Source organism: Heteronotia binoei, chromosome 10 (genome assembly GCF_032191835.1).
Source record: "Heteronotia binoei isolate CCM8104 ecotype False Entrance Well chromosome 10, APGP_CSIRO_Hbin_v1, whole genome shotgun sequence".
NCBI lineage: Eukaryota > Metazoa > Chordata > Lepidosauria > Squamata > Gekkonidae > Heteronotia > Heteronotia binoei.
In genome coordinates, this window is record NC_083232.1 from 3,657,825 (window position 1) to 3,681,176 (window position 23,352).

Here is a 23,352-nt window from a genome sequence, read left to right on the forward strand (position 1 = left end):
TGAGCCATTGGCCTGATCCAACAGGGCTTCTCTTATGTGCTTATGTGACAGAGTGTTGGACTGGATGGGCCATTGGCCTGATCCAACAGGGCTTCTCTTATGTTCTTATGTGACACAGAGTGTTGGACTGGATGGGCCATTGGCCTGACCCAACAGGGCTTCTCTTATGTTCTTATGTGACACAGAGTGTTGGACTGGATGGGCCATTGGCCTGATCCAACAGGGCTTCTCTTATGTTCTTATGAGATACAGAGTGTTGGACTGGATGAGCCATTGGCCTGATCCAACAGGGCTTCTCTTATGTTCTTATGTGACACAGAGTGTTGGACTAGATGGTCCATTGGCCTGACCCAACAGGGCTTCTCTTATGTTCTTATCCTTGTACTGTGGTGGCAGCTGCTACCAAAGCAATGTTTGTTTAAAAAAAAAATTCTGCACAGCCAGTCTTACTGGGCAAAAGCCCCACTCACTTTCTAAAAACGCTTGATGGGTTCTATTTATTTTTTATTTATTTTAATTTTATTTTATTTACTTTGGATTTCTACGCCGCCCACTCCGCAAGGAAACTCTGGGCGGCCAACAATCATTATAAAAACAATTTAAATTACAATTATAAAAGCAATGAAAACATATGCAAACAATTTAAAAACGAAATATTAGGTCCAATAAGAAAGATTTTATAACAGGCGGTTTATCAATATCTTAGTTCTCTGTTACTTTGTTACTCTGTTAGCTGTTTTACAGATTATACCATTCAGCAACATAGCAGAGGCAGCCTCCTCCCACTTTAGTTGTTGTAGGCCTGTCGAAAAAGTTCGGTTTTACAGACCCTGCGGAATTGGTTCCCGCAGGGCTCTCGTGGCCTCTGGGAGAGCATTCCATAACATCGGTGCTGCCACTGAGAAGGCCCTGGCCCGTATAGAGCTTAGTCTGGCCTCCCTTGGTCCGGGGATGGATAGATGAAGATATTGGATTTATATCCTACCCTCCACTCCGAAGAGTCGCAGAGCGGCTCACAATCTCCTTGACCTTCCTCCCCCACAACAGACACCCTGTGAGGTAGATGAAGATATTGGATTTATATCCTACCCTCCACTCCAAAGAGTCGCAGAGCGGCTCACAATCTCCTTGACCTTCCTCCCCCACAACAGACACCCTGTGAGGTAGATGAAGATATTGGATTTATATCCTACCCTCCACTCTGAAGAGTCGCAGAGCGGCTCACAATCTCCTTTACCTTCCTCCCGCCCCCCCACAACAGACACTCTGTGAGGTAGGTGAAGATATTGGATTTATATCCCGCCCTCCACTCCAAAGAGTCTCAGAGCGGCTCACCATCTCCTTTACCTTCCTCCTCCCCCCGACAACAGACACTCTGTGAGGTAGGTGGGACTAAGAACAGCACACAGGCTAGATGGCCATCTGTCAGGAATGAAGATCCTGTGAATTTGGGGGGGGGGGGGGGGGGCGGGGAGGTGTTTGTGAGTTTCCTGCATTGTGCAGGGGGTTGGACTAGATGACCCTAGAGGTCCCTTCCAACTCTAGGATTCTGTGATTCTATGACCTGAATGCAGTGCTCTCTGGGGTATACATGGGGAAAGGTGGTCCCTTTGATAGACAGGTCCTTGACCTTATAGGAGAGATGTTGGTAGACATCATGGACACATTGGGACCCTTCTTCTAATACAGCGGTCCCCGACCGTTTTGGCACCAGGGACCGGTTTTGTGGAAGACAGTTTTTCCACGGACCAGAGGTAGGGAGTGAATGATGGTTTCAGGATGACACAATTGTGCACTTTATTTCTATTAGTTTGCTGTAGTGGTGAAGTGTGCAGACTCTCATCTGGGAGAACCGGGTTTCATTCCCCACTCCTCCACTTGCACCTGCTGGAATGGCCTTGGGTCAGCCAGAGCTTTAATAGATAGCCAACTGGGTGTAGTGCCTAAGTGCAGGACTCTTATCTGGTAGAACCGTGTTTAAGAACATAAGAGAAGCCGTGTTAGATCAGGCCAATGGCCCATCCAGTCCAACACTCGGTGTCACACAGTGGCCAAAAAATTTATTTATACACACACACACACACACTGTGGCTAATAGCCACTGATGGACCTCTGCTCCATATTTTTATCTAACCCTCTCTTGAAGGTGGCTATGCTTGTGGCCGCCACCACCTCCTGTGGCAGTGAATTCCATATGTTAATCACCCTTTGGGTGAAGAAGTACTTCCTTTTATCCATTCTAACCCAACTGCTCAGCAATTTCATCGACTGCCCATGAGTTCTTGTATTGTGAGAAAGGGAGAAAAGGACTTCTCTCTCTATCCTCTCCATCCCATGCATAATCTTGTAAACCTCTATCATGTCACCCCGCAGTCAATGTTTCTCCAAGCTAAAGTGCCCCAATCGTTTCAACTTTTCTTCATAGGGAAAGTGTTCCAGCCCTTTAATCATTCTAGTTGCCCTTTCTGGACTTTCTCCAATGCTATAATATCCTTTTTGAGATGCGGTGACCAGAACTGCACACAGTACTCCAAATGAGGCCGCACCATCGATTTATACAGGGGCATTATGACACTGGCTGATTTGTTTTCAATTCCCTTCCTAATAATTCCCAGCATGGTGTTGGCCTTTTTTATTGGATTTGATTCCCCACTCTACCCTTGCAGCTGCTGAAATGGCCTTGGGTCAGCCATAGCTCTAATGGAGAGCCAGTCTGATGTAGTGGTTAAGTGCATGGGCTCTTTTCTTGGGTCAGCCATAGCTCTCACAGAGCTGTCCTTGAAAGGGCAGCTTCTGTCAGAGCTCTCTCAGCTCCACATACCTCACAGGGTGTCTGTTGTGGGGGAGGAAGATAAAGTAGACTTTAAGCCACTCTGAGATTCAGAACAGAGGGTGGGATATAAATCCAATGTCGTTGTCTTCCATTGTAATATATAATGAAATAATTATATAACTCACGGCCCGATTGCTAACAGGCCACGGACCTGGGGCTGGGGACCTCTGTTCTAAAGCATGCGCATGGATATCCCATGGCCCCTGCACACCAGGCTTGTGTTCTGTGCTGGATGGAGTGAAGGGGTGGGGAGACTCAGGGACTGACAGTAAATATTGGCGCCATACTAAAGAATAAAGAGAGCAAAGAGGTTCAATTAACATTTCTTCTTCTTTAGTAAGCTGTAGGTAATAGGAGTCTTGTGGCTTCTGTTGCTTGGCTCGAGGGGTTTGCTTCCCCTGTGAGGAGGCATTTCCTCTGCAGAGAAGGTTATTAGGAACTTTAGCCCTCCCCAGAATGTTGTGTTGGCTGCAAAACGCATTTGGGTGGATCGAGTCAAACAGAGCAAGGGAGTTTGCTCAATTATTTCATAGTTGCAATGCATCTGGGAGACAGTAATGGCTCTTGGAAAAGATTTGTTTTACACCTGAACCTCTTCACAATCGCTTTCTTATTAAAGAGACTAATGAGTGTCTCGAAGGGCACGAAAACGAAGGGCGGGAGGGAGGGCTTGCCTCTTGTTGTGTCATGTCATTTTTTTGTAACTGCTTGCCTGATGATGCTACTTTTCACACAAAGGAGGCCCTTCAGAATGTGCGTGGATGTTGTTAGGCTCAGTGGATTAGTCAAACGGTGGGGAAACTAGTAGGGACAAGACTGTTTTACCAGCAGTGGTTGTTTTGTGCAGAACATTCTAGAGTGTGTGTGTGTGTCCGTGTGTCCTTGCTCAGGGTTGCAGACAGGTGGTGGAAAAGCACTATCCAATCACATCTGGCTTACAGCAACCCCTAACATTTCATGAAGAAGCCCCGTGGTGCAGAGCGGTGGAGAAAGATAGAGTAGACTGAAGTACTGCACTCCGAGCTCTCGGCTCACGACCTGAGTTCGATCCCGGTGGAAGCTGGGTTCAGATAGCCGGCTCAAGGTTGACTCAGCCTTCTAAGGCTGGTAAAAGGAGTACCCTGCTGGCTGTGGGGGGGCGGGGAGTGTAGATGACTAGGGAAGGCAATGGCAAACCGCCCTGTAAAAGGTCTGCCGTGGAAACGTCATGATGTGACGTCACCCCATAAGAACATAAGAGAAGCCTTGTTGGATCAGGCCAGTGGCCCATCCAGTCCAACACTCTGTGATACATAAGAACATAAGAGAAGCCATGTTGGATCAGGCCAATGGCCCATCCAGTCCAGCACTCTGTGCCACATAAGAACAGAAGAGAAGCCATGTAGGATCAGGCCAGTGGCCCCTCCAGTCCAACACTCTGTGTCACATAAGAACATAGGAGAAGCCCTGTTGGATCAGGCCAATGGCCCATCCAGTCCAACACTCTGTGCCACATAAGAACATAAGAGAAGCCCTGTTGGATCAGGCCAATGGCCCATCCAGTCCAACACTGTGTCACATAAGAACATAAGAGAGGCCATGTTGGATCAGGCCAATGGCCCATCCAGTCCAACACTCTGTGTCACATAAGAACATAAGAGAGGCCATGTTGGATCAGGTCAATGGCCCATCCAGTCCAACACTATGTCACATAAGAGAAGCCATGTTGGATCAGGCCAATGACCCATCCTGTCCAACACTCTGTGTCACATAAGAACATAAGAGAAGCCATGTTGGATCAGGCCAATGCCTCATCCAGTCCAACTCTCTGTGTCACATAAGAACATAAGAGAAGCCTTGTTGGATCAGGCCAATGGCCCATCCAGTCCGACACTCTGTGTCACACAGTGGCCAAAAAAACCCCCAAGTGCCATCAGGAGGTTCACAGGTGGGGTTAGAAGCCCTCCCATTGTGCCCGCCCCCAAGCACCAAGAATACAGAGCATCACTGCCCCAGACTGAGAGTTCCAACAATAGGCTGTGGCTAACAGCCGCTGATGGACCTCTGCTCCATATGCTTATCAAATCTGCTCTTGAAGGTGTCCATGCTTGCAGCTGCCACTACCTCCTGTGGCTGTGAATTCCATGTGTTAATCACCCCAGAGTCGGAAATGACTGGTGCTTGCTCAGGGGACTACTTAGACCTTTAACATTTCAAGGCAAGAAACATCCAGAGGTGTTTTGCTCTTGCCTGCCTGGACTTCCATGATGGTCTTCATCCAAGTCCTAAGAAGACCTAACCCTGAGTAGCTTCCAAGAGCCGGTGAGATCAGGCTACCCTGGGCCATTCAGGTTGGTGCCGATGAACAGAGGTGGTTTTCTATCACCTGGTTCTGAGCAGCCTGAATTTCTTAGTGGTCTTCTAAAAGGTAAAGGTAGTCCCCTGTGCAAGCAGCAGTCGTTTTCGACTCTGGGGTGACGTTGCTTTCACGTTTTCACGACAGACTTTCTACGGGGTGGTTTGCCATTGCCTTCCCCAGTCGTCTACACTTTCCCCCCAGCAAGCTGGGTCCTAGTTTGACCGACCTCGGAAGGATGGAAGGCTGAGTCAACCTTGGTCCAGCTACCTGAACCCACCTTCCACCGGGATCGAACTCAGGTCGTGAGCAGAGGCCTCCGACTGCAGTCCTGCAGCTTTACCCAAGTGCTAACTAGGACTGACAGTGCTTAGTGTTCTGATGAGATTGCGGTGGTGGAATTCTGATGAGATTGAGCTAGTTTCGTACATCCAGGCCAGTGTGCTTGCAGACAGGACTAGCAAAACTCCTTGTATTTCCGTTTTGGCTCATTGCCTTCATGTTGCCCATGACTTTAAGGCAGATAACAGTTTGCATTTGTTTATTTTATTTAACAGCGTCTATAAGCCCGTCTTCTAAACAAATAGGACAAAGGCAGGTAACAGGGTTAGAACAGGTTTGTGCAGCTAAAAACCCTGGAGGCATTTAGGCGTTAAAACGCAGCTACTAAAACAGATCCGTAAAAATGCGTTATTCAAACGGCCCGCTAAAATAAATCCTTCTTTATTTTTTATTTTTTTAATTCTTTCCTAACTGGGGAAGTCTTAATGTCTGTTCTGGAGAACTTCAAGAAAGGAATTCATAGCTTGGGAGTAATCACCAAAAGTGTCCAGATCCCTCATTTCACTGCTAGTAGGACTGTGAGTGCCTTTTGGTCTGTCAGGGAGCCCCACGAGACACAGTGCTGAAGATCTGTCAGTTTGGAGCCTTGTAAGGCCTTATAGATCAACTGCAGCACTGTGCCCAGAAGGTGTGAATGTGTGTGAAGATAGGCAGCTGCTTTACACCAAGTTAAGCTGTTGCTTCGTTTGGCTCAATATTGTCTGCCGTAACTGCCAGTGAAGAGGTTGAACGACTGAAGAAGGGGAAGTCTGTATAAATGGGGATGCCATGCAAACGCCACTTCTCTAGGGTCACGGTGCTCAGGAAGCCGGTAGTTTTAATAATTATTATTAAATTTTATTTATATCCCGCCCTCTTCTTAATGCAGTCTACTTCTGCAAATCTCACTTGTTCCAGTTTGTGTAGGGTTTTTTATTTGCATGTGGAGACCCAGAATATGTTTGGGGAGGGGTTGACTCGGTGGTGCCATTTCACAGCTGGAGGGATTTTGTTCCGTTGTATCTGCAGCAACCGTTTCCAGTGCCGAAGAGTAGCATTAACAGTTGATGATCCTGTGTTTTTCCCCTTATCTAGAGCTGCAGCGCTCTGACCTTTCTGGGTGCTCTGGAGGCTTTTCCCTAAAGCATGTCAGTATGCCTTGATCCAGGAGAACAGTTTGCCTGATTTTCACTGTTGCACAGATTTGGATGGTTAGCGTGGCATTCTGCTGCGGCAGCTGGTAGTGCCAGGAATATTCAGGAAATCTGGAAGTGCTGTACTTCAAAGACCTGGGGTTGATTTCTGTCAACTTATTTTTAGAATGTAGTTGGGTTGGGGAAAATAATTTTGGAAGTGGTCCGTTGGCTTCTGTGATTCTGGGTGTGCAAAATTCGAAGTTAAGAACATAAGAGAAGCCATGTTGGATCAGGCCAATGGCCCATCCAGTCCAACACTCTGTGTCACATAAGAACATAAGAGAAGCCCTGTTGGATCAGGCCAATGGCCCATCCAGTCCAACACTCTGTGTCGCAGAAGAACATAAGAGGGGCCATGTTGGATAAGGCCAATGGCCCATCCAGTCCAACACTCTGTGTCACATAAGAACATCAGAGAAGCCATGTTGGATCAGGCCAGTGGCCCATCCAGTCCAACACTCTGTGTCACACAGTTGCCAATATATATATACACACACTGTGGCTAATAGCCACTGATGGACCTCTGCTCCATATTTTTATCCAATCCCCTTTTAAAGCTGGCGGATTGTAGCAGTGTGGCACTGGCCAAAGAAAGAGATGAGAGGAGGAGGTTGTTGGGTGATAAGGCAACCGTGAGATGGTGGAAAGACATATGTAATTGACATAGCAAAACTGTCATGTGAAAGAATGCATGGCCTCCTCTTCCTTTGTGCAGCTTGGTTGAATGAACCGGTTTTGAATATTTCGCCCTGTGAACCTTTCCACAGCTGTGGTGGCAGCAGAGTGACTTCTGATGGAACTTGCCACAGTAGTTCATATTTACTACGACGTCCATGGATTGAATAGTACTGTCCTGTTTATTAGGGTTTGTAGAATCTTTCGGGCTCAAGTGCCGTGTTCTACTGGAGAAAGTTTTTCTTCCAGACGTTTCGTTTTCGGCTACGGAGAACACCCTCAGTGGCGTTGCAGTCGGAGCAGGCGCTCTGACCTTCTTGGCTGCTGTGCATTGAGTGAGGCCAGGGCTGCTGGAGAGCTGCTATTTCTAGGCTGGAGGGGGTGCGGTGAAAGGGCAATAGGTTTGTGGATGTGCCCATTGTTTGGTGGGGCTTCCTGGAAGGGTAGTGATAAGGAAACTGGCTGTTGAATGTGACCATTGTTCTGTGTTAATTGCTGGGAGGGTTGGAAGGGGTGTGAAGAAAAGGCAGATGGTTGTTGACTGTGCTGATTGTTCTGTGGAATGTGCTGGTTGAACCCTTTCACCACACCCCCTCTAGCCTAGAAATAGCAGCTCTCCAGCAGCCCTGGCCTCACTCAACGCACAGCAGCCAAGAAGGTCAGAGCGCATGCTCCGACTGCAACGCCACTGAGGATGTTCTCCGTAGCCGAGAACGAAACGTCTGGAAGGAAAACTTTCTCCAGTAGAACACGGCACTTGAGCCCGAAAGATTCTACAAACCCTAATGATGTTACCAGCCGTGAAAACCTGAAATCTTTGATAACTGTCCTGTTGCCTGGAGTGGAATTTGGTAGTTGCCTTGTGTTTGTTGATAAGCTTGTGAAGAAGTTTTGTCCCCCCATCTCCTCAAACCCTGGAGGATGGATGCTAAAGCTCCAACGCTGACATACAAGTAGCTCTAACTGCTACCCAAGAAAAGGGCATGTCCTTTTCTCAGCCTTGCAGGGGCAAAGGTCTCTGCAGGTCTGGTGGAGAAGCTGTTGTAGCCAAGTTGACACAAGAGGTGTCTCCTAGCGAGGGCTGTTTGGCCTCTGAGTCGCAGCTTTCTTTCAACAAAATTGTTGTGAATGCTTGCTCTCAAGAGCTTGCAATGAATGAGGAAGCAAGATCACGTTTAACCTGCAGCGTTATGCAAACAAGCCGTTTTTATTCAAGGGGCAAGCGGCCTCACAATCTTTGCTTAGTGTTTTGGGGGCGGGGGGGAGGTGTTTGTTTTCATATGTGCAGTTGGATGATGCTTCTCCCCAAAGGTTTCCTTTGTTCAAATATGAGTGATAAGCACAGGTCATCAAACTCTTGCTGAAGAATGTGTGTGTAAATTATTTAGAAAGGGCTGTTGCTGGCTTTTAGAGCTATGTGCATAGAGATTCAGAGGGCTGTTTAGAGCCACATGCCTAGAACATAAGAGAAGCCCTGTTGGATCAGGCCAGTGGCCCCTCCAGTCCAACACTCTGTGTCACATAAGAACATAAGAGAAGCCCTGTTGGATCAGGCCAATGGCCCATCCAGTCCAACACTCTGTGTCACATAAGAACATAAGAGAAGCCCTGTTGGATCAGGCCAATGGCCCATCCAGTCCAACACTCTGTGTCACATAAGAACATAAGAGAAGCCATGTTGGATCAGGCCAGTGGCCCATCCAGTCCAATACTCTGTGTCACAGAAGAACATAAGAGAAGCCCTGTTGGATCAGGCCAATGGCCCATCCAGTCCAGCACTCTGTCACATAAGAACATAAGAGAAACCTTGTTGGATCAGGCCAATGGCCCATCCAGTCCAACACTCTGTGTCACATAAGAACATAAGAGAAGCCCTGTTGGATCAGGCCAATGGCCCATCCAGTCCAACACTCTGTGTCACATAAGAACATAAGAGAAGCCCTGATGGATCAGGCCAATGGCCCATCCAGTCCAACACTCTGTGTCACATAAGAACATAAGAGAAGCCATGTTGGATCAGGCCAATGGCCTCTCCAGTGCTACACTCTGTGTCACATAAGAACATAAGAGAAGCTGTGTTGGATCAGGCCAATAGCCCTTCCAGTCGAACACTGTGTCACACAGTGGCCAAAAAAGCCCAGGTGAAATCAGGAGGTCCATCAGTGGGGCCAGGACACCAAAAGCCCTCCCACTTTTGCGCCTTCCAAGCACCAAGAATACAGAGCATCACTGCCCCAGACAGAGAGTTCCAACACTACACTGTGGCTAGGAGCCACTGATGGATCTCTGCTCCATATGTTTATCCAATCCCTTCTTGAAGCTGGCTATGCTTGTAGCTGCCACCACCTCCTGTGGCAGTTAATTCCATGTGTTAATCACCCTTTGGGATAGAGACACAGAGAGCTCTTTATATCCCACCTGTGAATATCTGGTTCCAAAGCCATCCTGCTGGTGGAAAGTACAATCACGTTGCAGCCAATTTATGGCAATCCCATAGGGTTGTCAAATTGAGAGAAGAGTGGCGCTGATTTGCCACTGCTTGCCTCTGTTTTGTCTCCTGTCCAAGTACAAACCAGGGCTGACCCTGCTTCAGTCAGGGGTGCCCAAACTGTGGCTCAGGAGCCACATGTGGCTCTTTCACACATATTGTGTGGCTCTTGAAGGCCCCACCACTCCATCTGCCAACTTGGAGAAGGCATCTCTCTTTAAATCACCTCTCCAAGCCAAGTCAGCTGGCAGCTTGGAAAATACATTTAAAGCTGCTTTCTTTCTGCCTCTCTCCCTTCATCTATTTGCCTTCCTTCCTTCCTGCTCTCAGACATCTGACGTTCATGTCTTTCGGCTCTCAAACATCTCATTTCTATGTGGCTCTTACATCACGCACGTTTGGCCACCCCTGTTCTAGGTCAAGGCAAAAGATGAACAGAGGAGGTTGGCTGTTGTCTGCCTTTGCATAGTGACCGTGGACTTCCTTGGTAGTCTCTTGTACAAGTATTAAGTGGAGATCTGATGGGACAGGGCTAGTCTGGGACACTCAGATTAAGGGAAGAGGTGAGCCCAGGTGGTTTCCCGTTGCCTGCCTCTGTGTAGTAACTCTGGTCTTCCATGATGGTCTCCTATCCAAGACGAACAAGGGCCAATCGTACTTGGCTTCCAAGATCTGACAAGATTAGGTTTGCCTGGGCCAAGCCAGCTTACAGCACATTTCAAAACAAATACAGAATTAAACTCAGAAAAGGAAGGTTTATGTTCCATATAAATCTCTCTCTTCTGGAATCATTCTAGCACACCTTAACACACCTAAACTGATCTGCCTTGATATTTTTGAACATGTACTGATGTTACCAGACCAGTTTTTCCTCCTTAAAGCTTCCCTTTTTCCTGTATTTCACTTCTGATCTTTATCTGCCAAACTGGGCTTAAAGAGCCTCCGTTTCCGAGCTCGTTTTCCATTTCTAAGAGGTGTCGCTAGATGGAGAAGGCTTTCTGTAAATGGATTATTCCCCCACCCACCTTCTCTAAATAATGTACTCGGAGTAGGTTTTGCATATCTGCCTGAGCTATGCATTGGCATAGCCCACCCAACGTCTTTCTTTTTCCAGAGATTTACATTTTTGAACTATTTAGATCAAGGCTGAGTGGGCAGAGTGAGGGGATGATGTGTCGATTAGAAATGGGATGGGCCGTGATGGCAAGACCAGCACAAAGAGTCGCTGAAGAACAAGGAGAAAAAAGAGATACCGAGGACTATTTATTTATTTACTTCCATTTCTATCCTGCCCTCCACTTCGAAGAGTCTCAGAGCGGCTCACAATCTCCTTTCCCTTCCTCCCCCCCACAACAGACACCCTGTGAGGTAGATGAAGATATTGGATTTATATCCCGCCCTCCACTCTGAAGAGTCTCAGAGCAGCTCACAATCTCCTTTACCTTCCTCCCCCCCCCCCCCCACAACAGACACCCTGTGAGGTAGATGAAGATATTGGATTTATATCCCGCCCTCCACTCCGAAGAGTCTCAGAGGGGCTCACAATCTCCTTTACCTTCCTCCCCCCCCCCAACAGACACCCTGTGAGGTAGATGAAGATATTGGATTTATATCCCGCCCTCCACTCCGAAGAGTCTCAGAGTGGCTCACAATCTCCTTTCCCTTCCTCCCCCACAACAGACACCCTGTGAGGTGGGTGAGGCTGAGAGGGCTCTCACAGCAGCTGCCCTTTCAAGGACAACCTCTAACAGAGCTATGGCTGACCCAAGGCCATGCTAGCAGGTGCAAGTGGAGGAGTGGGGTATCAAACCTGGTTTTCCCAGATCAGAGTCCGCACACTTCTCCACTACACCAAACTGGCATATAATGGGACATAAAAACCATAAAACAATTTTAAAACACAGAAGATTAACATTTTGATGCTATGAACTTACTTTCAGATTTATGTTCTCCATAGGTTAGCCTTAGATGGTCCTTTCTGCTGCTGCTATAGAGTGGCTTGCAAGAGGCGGTCCAGATGTTTCCTGAGAACTGTCGTGGCCAGCAGTCTAGTTTGCAAATGCCCGGTGGAAGAGTGCTGTCTTACAGGCCCTGCGGAACTGTATGAGCTCTCGCAGGACCCTAACTAGCGTTCAAGTCTCTGCACTTGGGTTTCCTGTCTGTTATCAGGGCCGTGCGTGACCTTTCGCTTTTGGTAGCAGCTGTGCACGCCAGCCGTTGGTGTAAATAGGAAACGGCGTGCCGTCAAGTCACAACCAGTTCACGGTGACCCTGGAATCCTGGGACTTTCAAGGCAAGAACCATTCAGGGGTGGTTTCCCATTGTCTTTCTCTGTGTAGCATCCCTGGACTTTCCACGGTGGTTTCCCCTCTCTTTAGTTTCCAAGATCGGATGATGCCGGACAATCCGGTTGGAGGACCTGTCAAACCGCAGACAATTTACGATGACCGTTCTTGGGTGTTTTCAAGGCCAGAGATGTTCCGAGGGGTTTTCCCACAGCCTGCCAATGCGTAGCAGCTCCGGGCTTCCTCCCATCCAGGGCCTTTCTGTGGCCAGCCGTTCGTAGCCTCCAAGCCTGGCAAGATCAGGCTATGCTGAGCTACCAGGCTGCTATCATGAATACTACCTACTTTTCAATAAGAAAGGAAAGGTCCCTTGTGCAAGCAGCAGTCGTTTCCGACTACGTTTTCACGGCAGACTTTTGATGGGGTGGTTTGCCATTGCCTTCCCCCGTCATCTACGCTTTCCCCCCAGCAAGCTGGGGACTCATTTTATCGACCTCGGAAGGATGGAAGGCTGAGTCAACCTTGGGCCGGCTACTTGAATCCAGCTTCCGCCAGAATCGAACTCAGGTCGTGAGCAGAGAGTTCAGACCACAGTACTGCAGTACTGCTGCGTTACCACTCTGCGCCACGGGGCTGCTGAATGCTAAAAGGGAAGGGAAGGTCCCCTGTGCAAGCACCAATCATTTCTGACTCTGGGGTGACGTTGCTTTCACAACGTTTTCACAGCAGACTTTTTACGGGGTCGTTTGCCATTGCCTTCCCCAGTCATCTGCGCTTTCCCCCCAGCAAGCTGGGGACTCATTTGACTGACCTTGGAAGGATAGAAGGCTGAGTCAACCTTGGGCCAGCTACCTGAATCCAGCTTCCGCCGAAATAGAACTCAGGTCGCGAGCAGAGAGTTCAGACCATAGTACTGCAGTACTGCTGCTTTACCACTCTGCGCCACGGGGCTGCTGAATGCTAAAAGGGAAGGAAAGGTCCCCTGTGCAAGCACCAGTTGTTTCCAACTCGGGGGTGACGTTGCTTTCACAACATTTTCACAGCAGACTTTTTACAGGGTGGTTTGCCATTGCCTTCCCCAGTGTTTTACACTTTCCCCTCAGCAAGCTGGGGACTCATTTGACTGACCTTGGAAGGATGGAAGGCTGAGTCAACCTTGGGCCAGCTACCTGAATCCAGCTTCCGCCGAAATAGAACTCAGGTCGCGAGCAGAGAGTTCAGACCGCAGTACTGCAGGACTGTTTCTTTACCACTCTGTGCCACGAAGCCGCCCTTAACCTCCTTTTCCTGCCGTCCATTTGCCTTCCTGCCTTTCCCAGTACAGCCGAGGAGATTTTTGCTTTTGGAAACAAGGGCATCCTTTTGGGGCCAGCAGTACCCGCATCACCAACTATATAATTGCTCGTAGTAAATTAGCTTGCCATTCATTTTACTTAATCCCGAAAACTAGCAGTAATTTTATCTTCGGGCGCTCTAGAGGGTAATTATCCAAACATGATAAAACTTTAAAGACATTTTGGCTTCTTCTTTTTTTTGAACAACTCCCGGAACTAATAGCTACATCTGTCAGTAGCTGAGTGACAGCGATGATCATTTAAAAGCTAAAATTTAATTACGGTAAGACTTTATTGCTTGCGACTTTTAGTAATCTCTTATTTATGATGCGGAGCAACTCTTGGTCTCCCTTCGTTTCGTGCAAGTTTGCCTGCACCGCTTGTCCTGATGGGGGATCTGTAATTTTGTCTAATGTGGTCGGCCTTCATCATAACTTCCCAGTGAAAATCTGCGTTAGGGGAACATGAGTGATTGAAGCCTGCTTGTTTCCTGCCAGGTTGCCCCCACCCTTGAAAAGTCAGTGGTTATTGGCATGGCAAAGGATGCAGTTCTTCCTGCAGTGAAATATTCTTTGCTTGCGTCCATTAAAACTTTTATGGCCAAATGATAGTTAAAGAATTACCTGCCTGAAGACTTGCCAAAGTCTGGGACGTTGGACTCGCTGTTTATTTACCAGTACAGCTTGGTTGCTTTACCGATAAGAAAACTGCGGCTCTTTTTTGTAGGTCTGTAAGTACAGTTCGGTTTTAGAAATGGAGCTAGCTCGGGGAATGGGGAGGGACAGTGGCTCAGTGGTAGAGCATCTGCTTGGGAAACAGAGGGTCCCCTGGCATCTCCAAAAAAGTGTCCAGGCAATAGGTGTGAAAAACCTCAGCTTGAGACCCTGGAGAGCCGCTGCCAGTCTGAGTAGACAATACTGACTTTGATGGACCAAGGGTCTGATTCAGTAGAAGGCAGCTTCATATGTTCATATGTCCAGTGCACAGATCCAGTTAAGGTAGCTACACAAAAATAGGGCTGGCGTGGTCTTGTAAGATCTTGGAAGCTAAACTGGGTTGGCCCCCAAGGTAGTCTGGGGTGTGACAGGTAATGGCAAACCACCTCTGAACAGGTAATGGCAAACCACCTCTGAACATCTCTTGCCTTTACCTGGTTGGCCCAGGATAGCCCAGCCTCATCAGATCTCAGAACCTCAGCAGGAGCAGCTGCGATTAGCACTTGGATGAGAGGCCACCATGGAAGTCCAGGGTCTCTAAGTAGAGGCAGGCAATGGTAAATCTCAGGTATCTGTTTTTATTTATTTGATGCATTTACTTTAGATTTATATGCTGCCCACTCCGCGAGTGGACTCTGGGTGGCTAACGGTCATGGTAAAGCAATTTAAATTGCAATGATAAAAGAATAAAAACATAACAATTTAAACTACATAAAAGGTGCTATAAGAAGGATTTTATAATAAAGGCGGTTTATCAGTATCTATTTGTGAGCACTGCGGTATAGTCTTCTTGCTATAGGTTTTTAAAAATCTGATGCATCACCATACCATAGTGGATTTTGTGTATCAGCTTTGGAGTACTGTATATTCAGCATTAAGATGAAAGGTTGGCTTACTTACATAATTAAGTTAATACGTGCTGCATTTCTATACATCCAATTTATTTGTTTCGTTTGAGTCAGCTTCAGCTTAATAAAAGGAAACGCGTTTCTAAATAAGGAATTAATTTTTCATGCAAGGAAATAGTTTTGGTTGTAAAAGAACACCATGTTAGTAAATGCATTACGTGTGTGTAAGAACATTTCCTTGCTTGCTGTTATAACTCCTTATAATGTAATCTGTACTGACAACGATGTGGGTTTTCTGGGAAAATTTGAATCGGAACATTTTCCGGAAATGTTTCTGATTCTAGTTTTTAAATAATGTTAGCGGAATGTAACTAATGCCAGCAAAAGGAGGCAGCTACGGCATCACAAAGTACGAGAATTTGTTCAAGTTTCATATTCCATTGAACATTATTGATCTGCAGAACAACAGCAGTGACAACTATAGATAAACAGACTATATTGACATATGTGGGGTGGCAATTTTTCCATGGAAAAACGTAGCACCAGAAAATTTCCCACCCCATATCACTGTATGGTAATGTATCAGATTTTTAGATAGACAGACAGACAGACACATTGAAGACTTTAAATCAGTAGAAGTGTATGTTCTGGAAGTTTTATCATAAACAAGGTTTTGGGTCTTCCAAACAAAGGAAATAAATGCACAGATCAAATCCAGTTGCTAACTTTGCCATCCCCTGTAAAGATATTTTTGGTTTGTTTGTATTCTCAGGTTTCTTGATGTTTCATCATGACTTCGATTACTTTTTGTTATGACTGACCATTCAAGTTCTATTCCCATTCACTGTTCATACGTTTAGTGTTTATGCTCTGGTCCTAATTGCTGTCTACCATAATATGGGATTTTATCATGACATTCTGCCAGATCTTTGGAGCGGCATGTGCTGAAACTGGCTGCCCTGCGGTTCTGGCACCTCTCTGTGTTCTCACATAGGCTGAGGAACCTGTATCCTACAAAGTCAGTTGAGGTTTTTTTCCATAATGCCTTCTGAAAGCTGACAGTGTCAAAATGTGATCATCGTCTGGCATTCTTGATTCTAGAACATATGGGTGTCGCTTACTGGAACCTGGGTGTGCTGGTGCCATAGCTTGTAACCGGTGTTGCTGCGTGCTGCCCCTGTGTGGCTTCCTTCACCTGCCATCTCTGGGCAAAGAGAAGGCTTTTTCCTCCAAAGGTTTGCACAGGAATATGGAGAATTTTTAGTACATGGTATTGACAGTCCCACCCTGACCTGGATAGCCCAGGCCTGACCCATTCTCGTCAGATCTCAGAAGCTCTAAAGCAGTATCAACGCCAGGTAGTCTTTGAATGAGAAGACCAGGGTTGCTTCTCCGAGACAGGCAATGGCAAATCACGTCTGTTCATCTCTTACCTTGAAAACCCTACAAGGAGAGCATAAGTTGGCTGCAACTCGATGGCACTTTCCACCACCAAATCAATGTTTCCCTGATGTGGATGGTCTGGGCTGGCTGGATCTTGTCAGATCTCAGAAGCTGCGCCAAAGGAAATTGACCATTGACCTTTTGTGTCTGTACCGCTTGGTTCCAGGTTGTTAGTTAATGGAAAGGTGCGGCTTTTGCTGCAAATAGGAGAACCGTTTGTGCCCGGTGAATGAAATTGACTATTGCCTTTGTGTTTCGTGCACGGAGCACTGGTTCCAGAGAAGCGATTAATTTGCCAGACGAAGGATCTACTGAAACACCCCCCATTTTTATCTAGGAAGCGTGTCACTTTAATTCTGAAGTTTATTCTAATTCTGAAGAAAATTGTCTGCACCTGTCAGGTACTTCATCCATTGTGGACTCCATATCTTAAAGAAAGAGAGACTGAATTTGCGATACGGTTTAATTTGTACTTGATACCTTGTTGTGATTGATACGAGTATTGTAACTGTTAACTAGCTCAAGTAGTTTTTGTCGTATGATTTGTAATATATGAAAGTGCATTGAATTGTTGTATTTAGTATTTTTGACCTGGTTATCTCCAGATCTCAGAAGCTGAGCAGTATTTGGTGCTGGCTAGTATTTGGACGGGAGACCACAGAGGAAGGCAACGGCAAGCCACCTTTGTTCATTTCTTGCTTTGAAAATCCTACAGGGTCACCATAAGTGCTGCGCGGACTGCACTGGTTGCCGGTGGCATACCGAGTTCGCTACAAGGTGCTGGTTATCACCTTTAAAGCCCTATATGGCCGGGGACCTACCTACCTAAGGGACCGTCTCTCCCCATATGAGCCCCAGAGGGCACTGAGGTCATCTGGGAAAAACCAGCTGAATATCCCTGGGCCAAGGGAGGCCAGACTGAAAGCCACCCGGGATCGGGCCTTCTCTATTACTGCTCCACTACTGTGGAACCAACTTCCTGAGGAGGTGAGGGCCATACGATGTTTAGAGGGATTCCGTAGGGCCTGTAAGACCCACCTTTTCAGGATGGCCTTCAACTAGCGAAAATTAGTGGAAAACTGTGACAAAACTAGATATGCTGCTAGAAATGCTTTTACTCTTGAAATGTTTTTACTGCTGAAATTTATTGAAATCTGTTATAACGCCATATTATTATGTGAATTTTAATATTTTGTAATTGTTTTAACCGTGTTTTATAATTGCAACTGTTGTAATGTGTGTTTTATGCTGTGAGCCGCCCTGAGCCTGCTTCGGCGGGGAGGGCGGGATAGAAATAAAAAATTATTATTATTATTATTATAAGTCACCTGTGGCTTGACAGCACTTTCTACCACCACTGACCATCCCAAGGTTATTCCGTATCTCAGTGATTATTTTCCTTTCCGTATGTTGAAATCCCAGATGCCCTAGCAAAGAGGATTTTATTTTGCATTTCGCTGCATTTCCAGAGGACCAAACATTTGTTTGCCAAAAAAACGAGCTGTGATTATTCTGAGAGCAGGTTGGTTGAGTGATGATGCCATGTTTTCAAAGCATGGTTTATGTAGAATCGTATCTATGAAAGTGCACCGTGTTCAAGGGTCTAGATTTAATTTGACAGCCATTCCTTGATGACCCAATAAAATTGTTGGGAATATTCAGCCATTTCCTGTCTAATCTCTTGGGTCTTTAAAACTCTAATCAGGGCTGGTGCATCTTTGTTGTAATGTTTTTGGCAAGGTTGCCTTGTCATATTGCCAACATTTTTGCCAACATGGATTAATAGGTTCCTGAAACCTTTGCTGTCATCTGTGTAAAGTGAGGATTTTTTTGTGCATTGCAGAGCTATCTGTGGCCCGTGGGTCATGACTGCTGCATGATCTGAGTCCCTGTTTGAGTACTTGTGTGTGCTTCATCTGTTCTTTTCCGCTCAGAACAAAAACACGATTGTGTCTCTCACACACATTTCACTAGTGAAAAGTTCCAAGCCTCTTTTTTTTTTTTAAAGCAATCTTTCTTTTTGTGGGAATTTTTCTCACAAATTTGTGAAAGGCTAAAAAGCTCTTTTCAGATTTACATCGCTTATATCTGCTTTTCTCTCCAGTGGGAACCCAAAACAGCTTATGTTGTCCTCCTCTTCTCTCTTTTGTCCTTGCAGCAACAACCCTGGGTGGTAAATTGGGTTGAGAGTGCGTGACTGGCTCAGAATCACCCGTGGTATGATTTGAACCCAGGTCTCCCAGGTCCTAGTCCAACCTAATCACTATACTATGCTGTGGGGGAAAGAATGGGATACAGTCTTTTTGCTATAGATTTTACTTTTATTTTATTCCGTTTTTATCCCCCCCTCCCCCTTCCCGTAGAACAGGCTCAGGGTGGGTTAAATCATAAAAACAATCAACAGTGAAAAACAATTAAAATATATAAAATCTAAAATTACAGAATGACAAGAGACTAAAATGTCTGTAGCTAATAATAATAATAATAAGACATTTTTTTTATACCCCGCCCTCCCCGCCGAGGCAGGCTCAGGGCGGCTTACAGGACATGGTACACACCGTGATACAACAACAATAAAATCAAACAATAACAATATAAAACTGTTCATACATTAATTAAATTATATAAATAGTCTAAAATCCAGTAAAACTTAACAGTGCTACAAACTCAGTATATATAAAGATGGCTTGATGTAACTGCTAAGGTCAACTTAAAAGGCTAGTTGAAAGAGGGCGGTTTTACAAGCCGTACGGAACTGGTTAAAATCCCACATGGCCCGCAACTCCTCTGGCAGCTGGTTCCACCATTGGGGTGCCGTTATCGAGAAGGCCTGCTCCCTAGTTGTTTTTAACTTAGCTTCCTTTGGCCCAGGGATTTTCAGAAGATTTTGCGAACTAGATCTCAGTGCCCTCTGGGGAACCTATGGAGAGAGACGGTCCCTAAGGTAGGCAGGTCCTCGGCCATATAGGGCTTTAAAGGTAATAACCAGCACCTTGTAACGGACTCGATATGCAATTGGCAGCCAGTGCAGTTCCCGCAGCCTTGGCCGTACACATTCCCACCGAGGTAGTCCCATTAACAGTCTGGCTGCTGCGTTCTGCACTAGCTGCAGTTTCCGAGTTCGGTACAGGGGCAGCCCCATGTAGAGGGCATTACAGTAGTCTAACCTCGAGGTGACCTAGTTAGCTAGCTGGGGCAGAAAATAGTTCTTGTGGGAATGCTGGACTGATCTTGGGAGTATGTTGGTGTTAAGAGGCAACAAAGATGTTGGTGTGACGTGGACGTGCTGAATTGCCTGGCAACAGCGACGCATGTCCTCTTCTCCACCCTCAATTCGTAGAGTGGGCAGGGGAAGGGTGCCCCCCTCCCAGCGATGCCATCACGTTAACCAAATCTGATTCCACGTTAATCCTGTTACGTTGTCATGTTCGTTAGGTGATCCTTGATCAGCTAGAATACTGCACTGAGGTAGCCGCGTGTGTATCGGTCCTTCAGCTAACTGGGGAAGTTCCCAGGAAGCCGCTGCTCAGGAGGGCTGCTAGGGGCCACGAGGCAGCTGAACCAAATGGCACTGGCAGTGCCCAAGGGGCTGTTCAGCTTGTACCCAGCTAGCAGCACTGCCGGCAAATGCAGGCCTCTTCGGTTCCACCTGTCGGCTCTGAGCCAAGCTGCAAGAGAGCCGCTTGAGTTGGATCTGGTTAGCAGAGCACTTTTGCAGTTCCGCAGCCTGGGGCTGGCGCTGTTAGACTTCCAGCACGGCAGTTCTTGTTTACTTTGGCTTCTTTCTGGGCCACCTTTTATATTCTCAGCCTGCCAGGGAAGAAGCCCATTGGCATTAAAAAGCTCCGTCCCATGACGATTTGGATAGTAAAATAACAAATCACACCAAGTACTCAGGACAGCTTTTTAAAAAATGTAATCTGTAATTTGTTAATGTACAAAAGCAGTGTTCTCATCTTCCTTGCTCAGTAGCTCAACTAGAATTTTGCCGTATACCCAGCATGCTACTTCTCTTCCAGTGCAGTTGTGTGGCTAGAACTTGATCTGGCAATACGTTTGCCAGTTTGCTGTAAATCGGGGGGGGGGGGGGGCAGACTGCGACGGGAGCCACGCGGCTCATTCGCACATATTGTGCGGCTCTCGAAGCTCCCTCCCCCCACCCTATTGGCTCGCTTGGAAAAGGCATTTGTCTCTTTAAATCACTTAAGAACATAAGAGAAGCCCTGTTGGATCAGGCCAATGGCCCATCCAGTCCAACACTCTGTGTCACATAAGAACATAAGAGAAGCCCTGTTGGATCAGGCCAGTGGCCCATCCAGTCCAACACTCTGTGTCACATAAGAACATAAGAGAAGCCCTGTTGGATCAGGCCAGTGGCCCCTCCAGTCCAACACTCTGTGTTACATAAGAACATAAGAGAAGCCCTGTTGGATCAGGCCAATGGCCCATCCGGTCCAACACTCTGTGTCACATAAGAACATAAGAGAAGCCCTGTTGGATCAGGCCAATGGCCCATCCAGTCCAACACTCTGTGTCACATAAGAACATAAGAGAAGCCCTGTTAGATCAGGCCAATGGCCCATCCAGTCCAACACTCTGTGTCCCATAAGAACATAAGAGAAGCCCTGTTGGATCAGGCCAATGGCCCATCCAGTCCAACACTCTGTGTCACATAAGAACAGAAGAGAAGCCCTGTTGGATCAGGCCAATGGCCCATCCAGTCCAATACTCTGTGTCACATAAGAACACGAGAAGCCCTGTTGGATCAGGCCAATGGCCCATCCAGTCCAACACTCTGTTACACAGTGGCCAAATAAATATTTATATACACACACACATATATATACACACTGTGGCTAATAGCCACTGATGGACCTCTGCTCCATATTTTTATCTAATCCCCTCTCGAAGCTGGCTATGCTTGTAGCCGCCACCACCTCCTGTGGCAGTGAATTCCACATGTTAATCACCCTTTGGGTGAGGAAGTACTTCCTTTTATCCGTTTTAACCTGACTGCTCAGCAATTTCATTGAATGCCCACGAGTTCTTGTATTGTGAGAAAGGGAGAAAAGGACTTCTTTCTCTGCTTTCTCCATCCCATGCATAATCTTGTCAACCTCGATCATGTCACCCCGCAGCCGACGTTTCTCCAAGCCAAAGAGCCCCAAGCATTTTAACCTTTCTTCATAGGGAAAGTGTTCCAACCCTTTAATCATTCTAGTTGCCCTTTTCTGCACTTTTTCCAATGTCAGTTGGCAGCTTGAAGAATGCATTTAAAGTTAAAGTTGCTTTCTTCCCACCTCTTCCCTCCTACTCTATATATTTTCCTCCCTTCCTCCCTCCCTGCTCAAACATCTGACATACACAGTGTGTGTATATATATATGTGTGTGTGTGTGTAATTTTTTTGGCCACTGTGTGACACAGTGTTGGACTGGATTGGCCATTGGCCTGATCCAATATGGCTTCTCTTATGTTCTTATACATGTCTTGCAGTTCTCAAACATCTGACAGTTATTCTGTGTGGCTCTTACGTTAAGCAAGTTTAACCATCCCTGCTGTAAATCTGCATTCTCTTGGATCTTCCCCCGGTGTTGAAATTAGGGTGAATAGGATACCTACAGAAATGTAACCTTATCCAAATAGTCTACGGTGGTTCTGTTCCCATAACTCTCATGTTTGAGAAGTGTATGTGTACATGTATAAGAAAAGCTGCTCTTATTCATCGTATTGCTGGTTTAAGGTTACCCCTTGTGGGCTGCTGTGTGACCTATAACGTGGATGATACGCGCTCTGCAGAATTTTGAGGCTGTGTTTTTGGTCAGACCATGCTAGGTAGTCCCCAGCAGATAATTCTCTCAGTGCGGGGAAACCTTGGTTCCTCGAAAATATGATGTGGGACTCATCACTTTACTGTGAATCTGAGGAAACGATGCATGTTTTAACGGTTATCAAGTGTGATTGAAGAGTATTGGAATCCATACTTCTTTGTACCATCGGGGTGTGTGGCTTCCTTGTGATTGTGCTAATTTTGGGGTGGGGGTTAGTAACGGGCTGGTTAGGAGCGGGGTCGAGATCGTGAAGTAATCTTAACCCCATTAGAGGATACTCTTGTCTGCACTGAATTTTTCAATGACTTCTTGCTTGACAATTTAATCGTCTGTCAGCTTAATACATTAATAAAAGTAGAAGCTGAATCGTTCACCGAGCGCTGTGGCTAGGGGCGGGGTGGAGAGAGGATAATGCACAATGAGCTGACTTGCCTTAACAAGGTTTACCCTATAAATGTGTGTTGAATGTGAGAATTCTGGAAAACGGCTGATCTCCAAAATCAAATAGGGCTGTTCCCTCTTCCCCTTGGAGGTGGCGAGCATATTTTGGCCTGTGCCTCACTTCTAAAACCCTGTTAAATTGTAAGGACAGGAAGGATTAAGATGTACTCCTGTTTTGGGGGGGATGTGACTTCCGTGCGATTGTGCCACTCCATTTTAACAGGATACCTGTCCCGCTTCATTTTAACAGGATCTTAGATACTGGGCTGTGAGACACCGAAGCATTCCCAAATGTACCTTAAATACAATGGAACTTGGAAGAATTCGTACCCACAGGATCCAATGGGGGATGTCGTGACTTTGCACATAAAAGCTCTGCTTACTCCTTTTGAGACCTTACCAGTTTTGTCCCGCTCTGACAGAGTTTATGCCAAAGAACCAAAGTTCTTCCTTTTCCTCTTTGTATTCATGCTTTCTCTGTTTCTTTTGCATGCTGCCTTGACTGGATTGCAACAGAGAAGAAGAGAGCGAGGTGGGTATGATCGTATCTCCTTTCCCCTCTGGGCTGAACGTTAAGGAAATAGTTTTCAAAGCAGCAGCACTGACT

The 23,352-nt window shown here is 46.5% G+C and overlaps 1 protein-coding gene across 1 annotated transcript in view; it reads left to right on the forward strand.

The window, feature by feature from the left end:
• Window positions 1–23,352, forward strand: part of SETD2 (SET domain containing 2, histone lysine methyltransferase) — a 138,948-nt gene that overhangs the window by 9,918 nt on the left and 105,678 nt on the right. Inside the window, 1 exon segment of the mRNA XM_060248264.1 lies at window positions 23,262–23,277. Coding sequence (XP_060104247.1) covers window positions 23,262–23,277 — 16 coding nt within the window.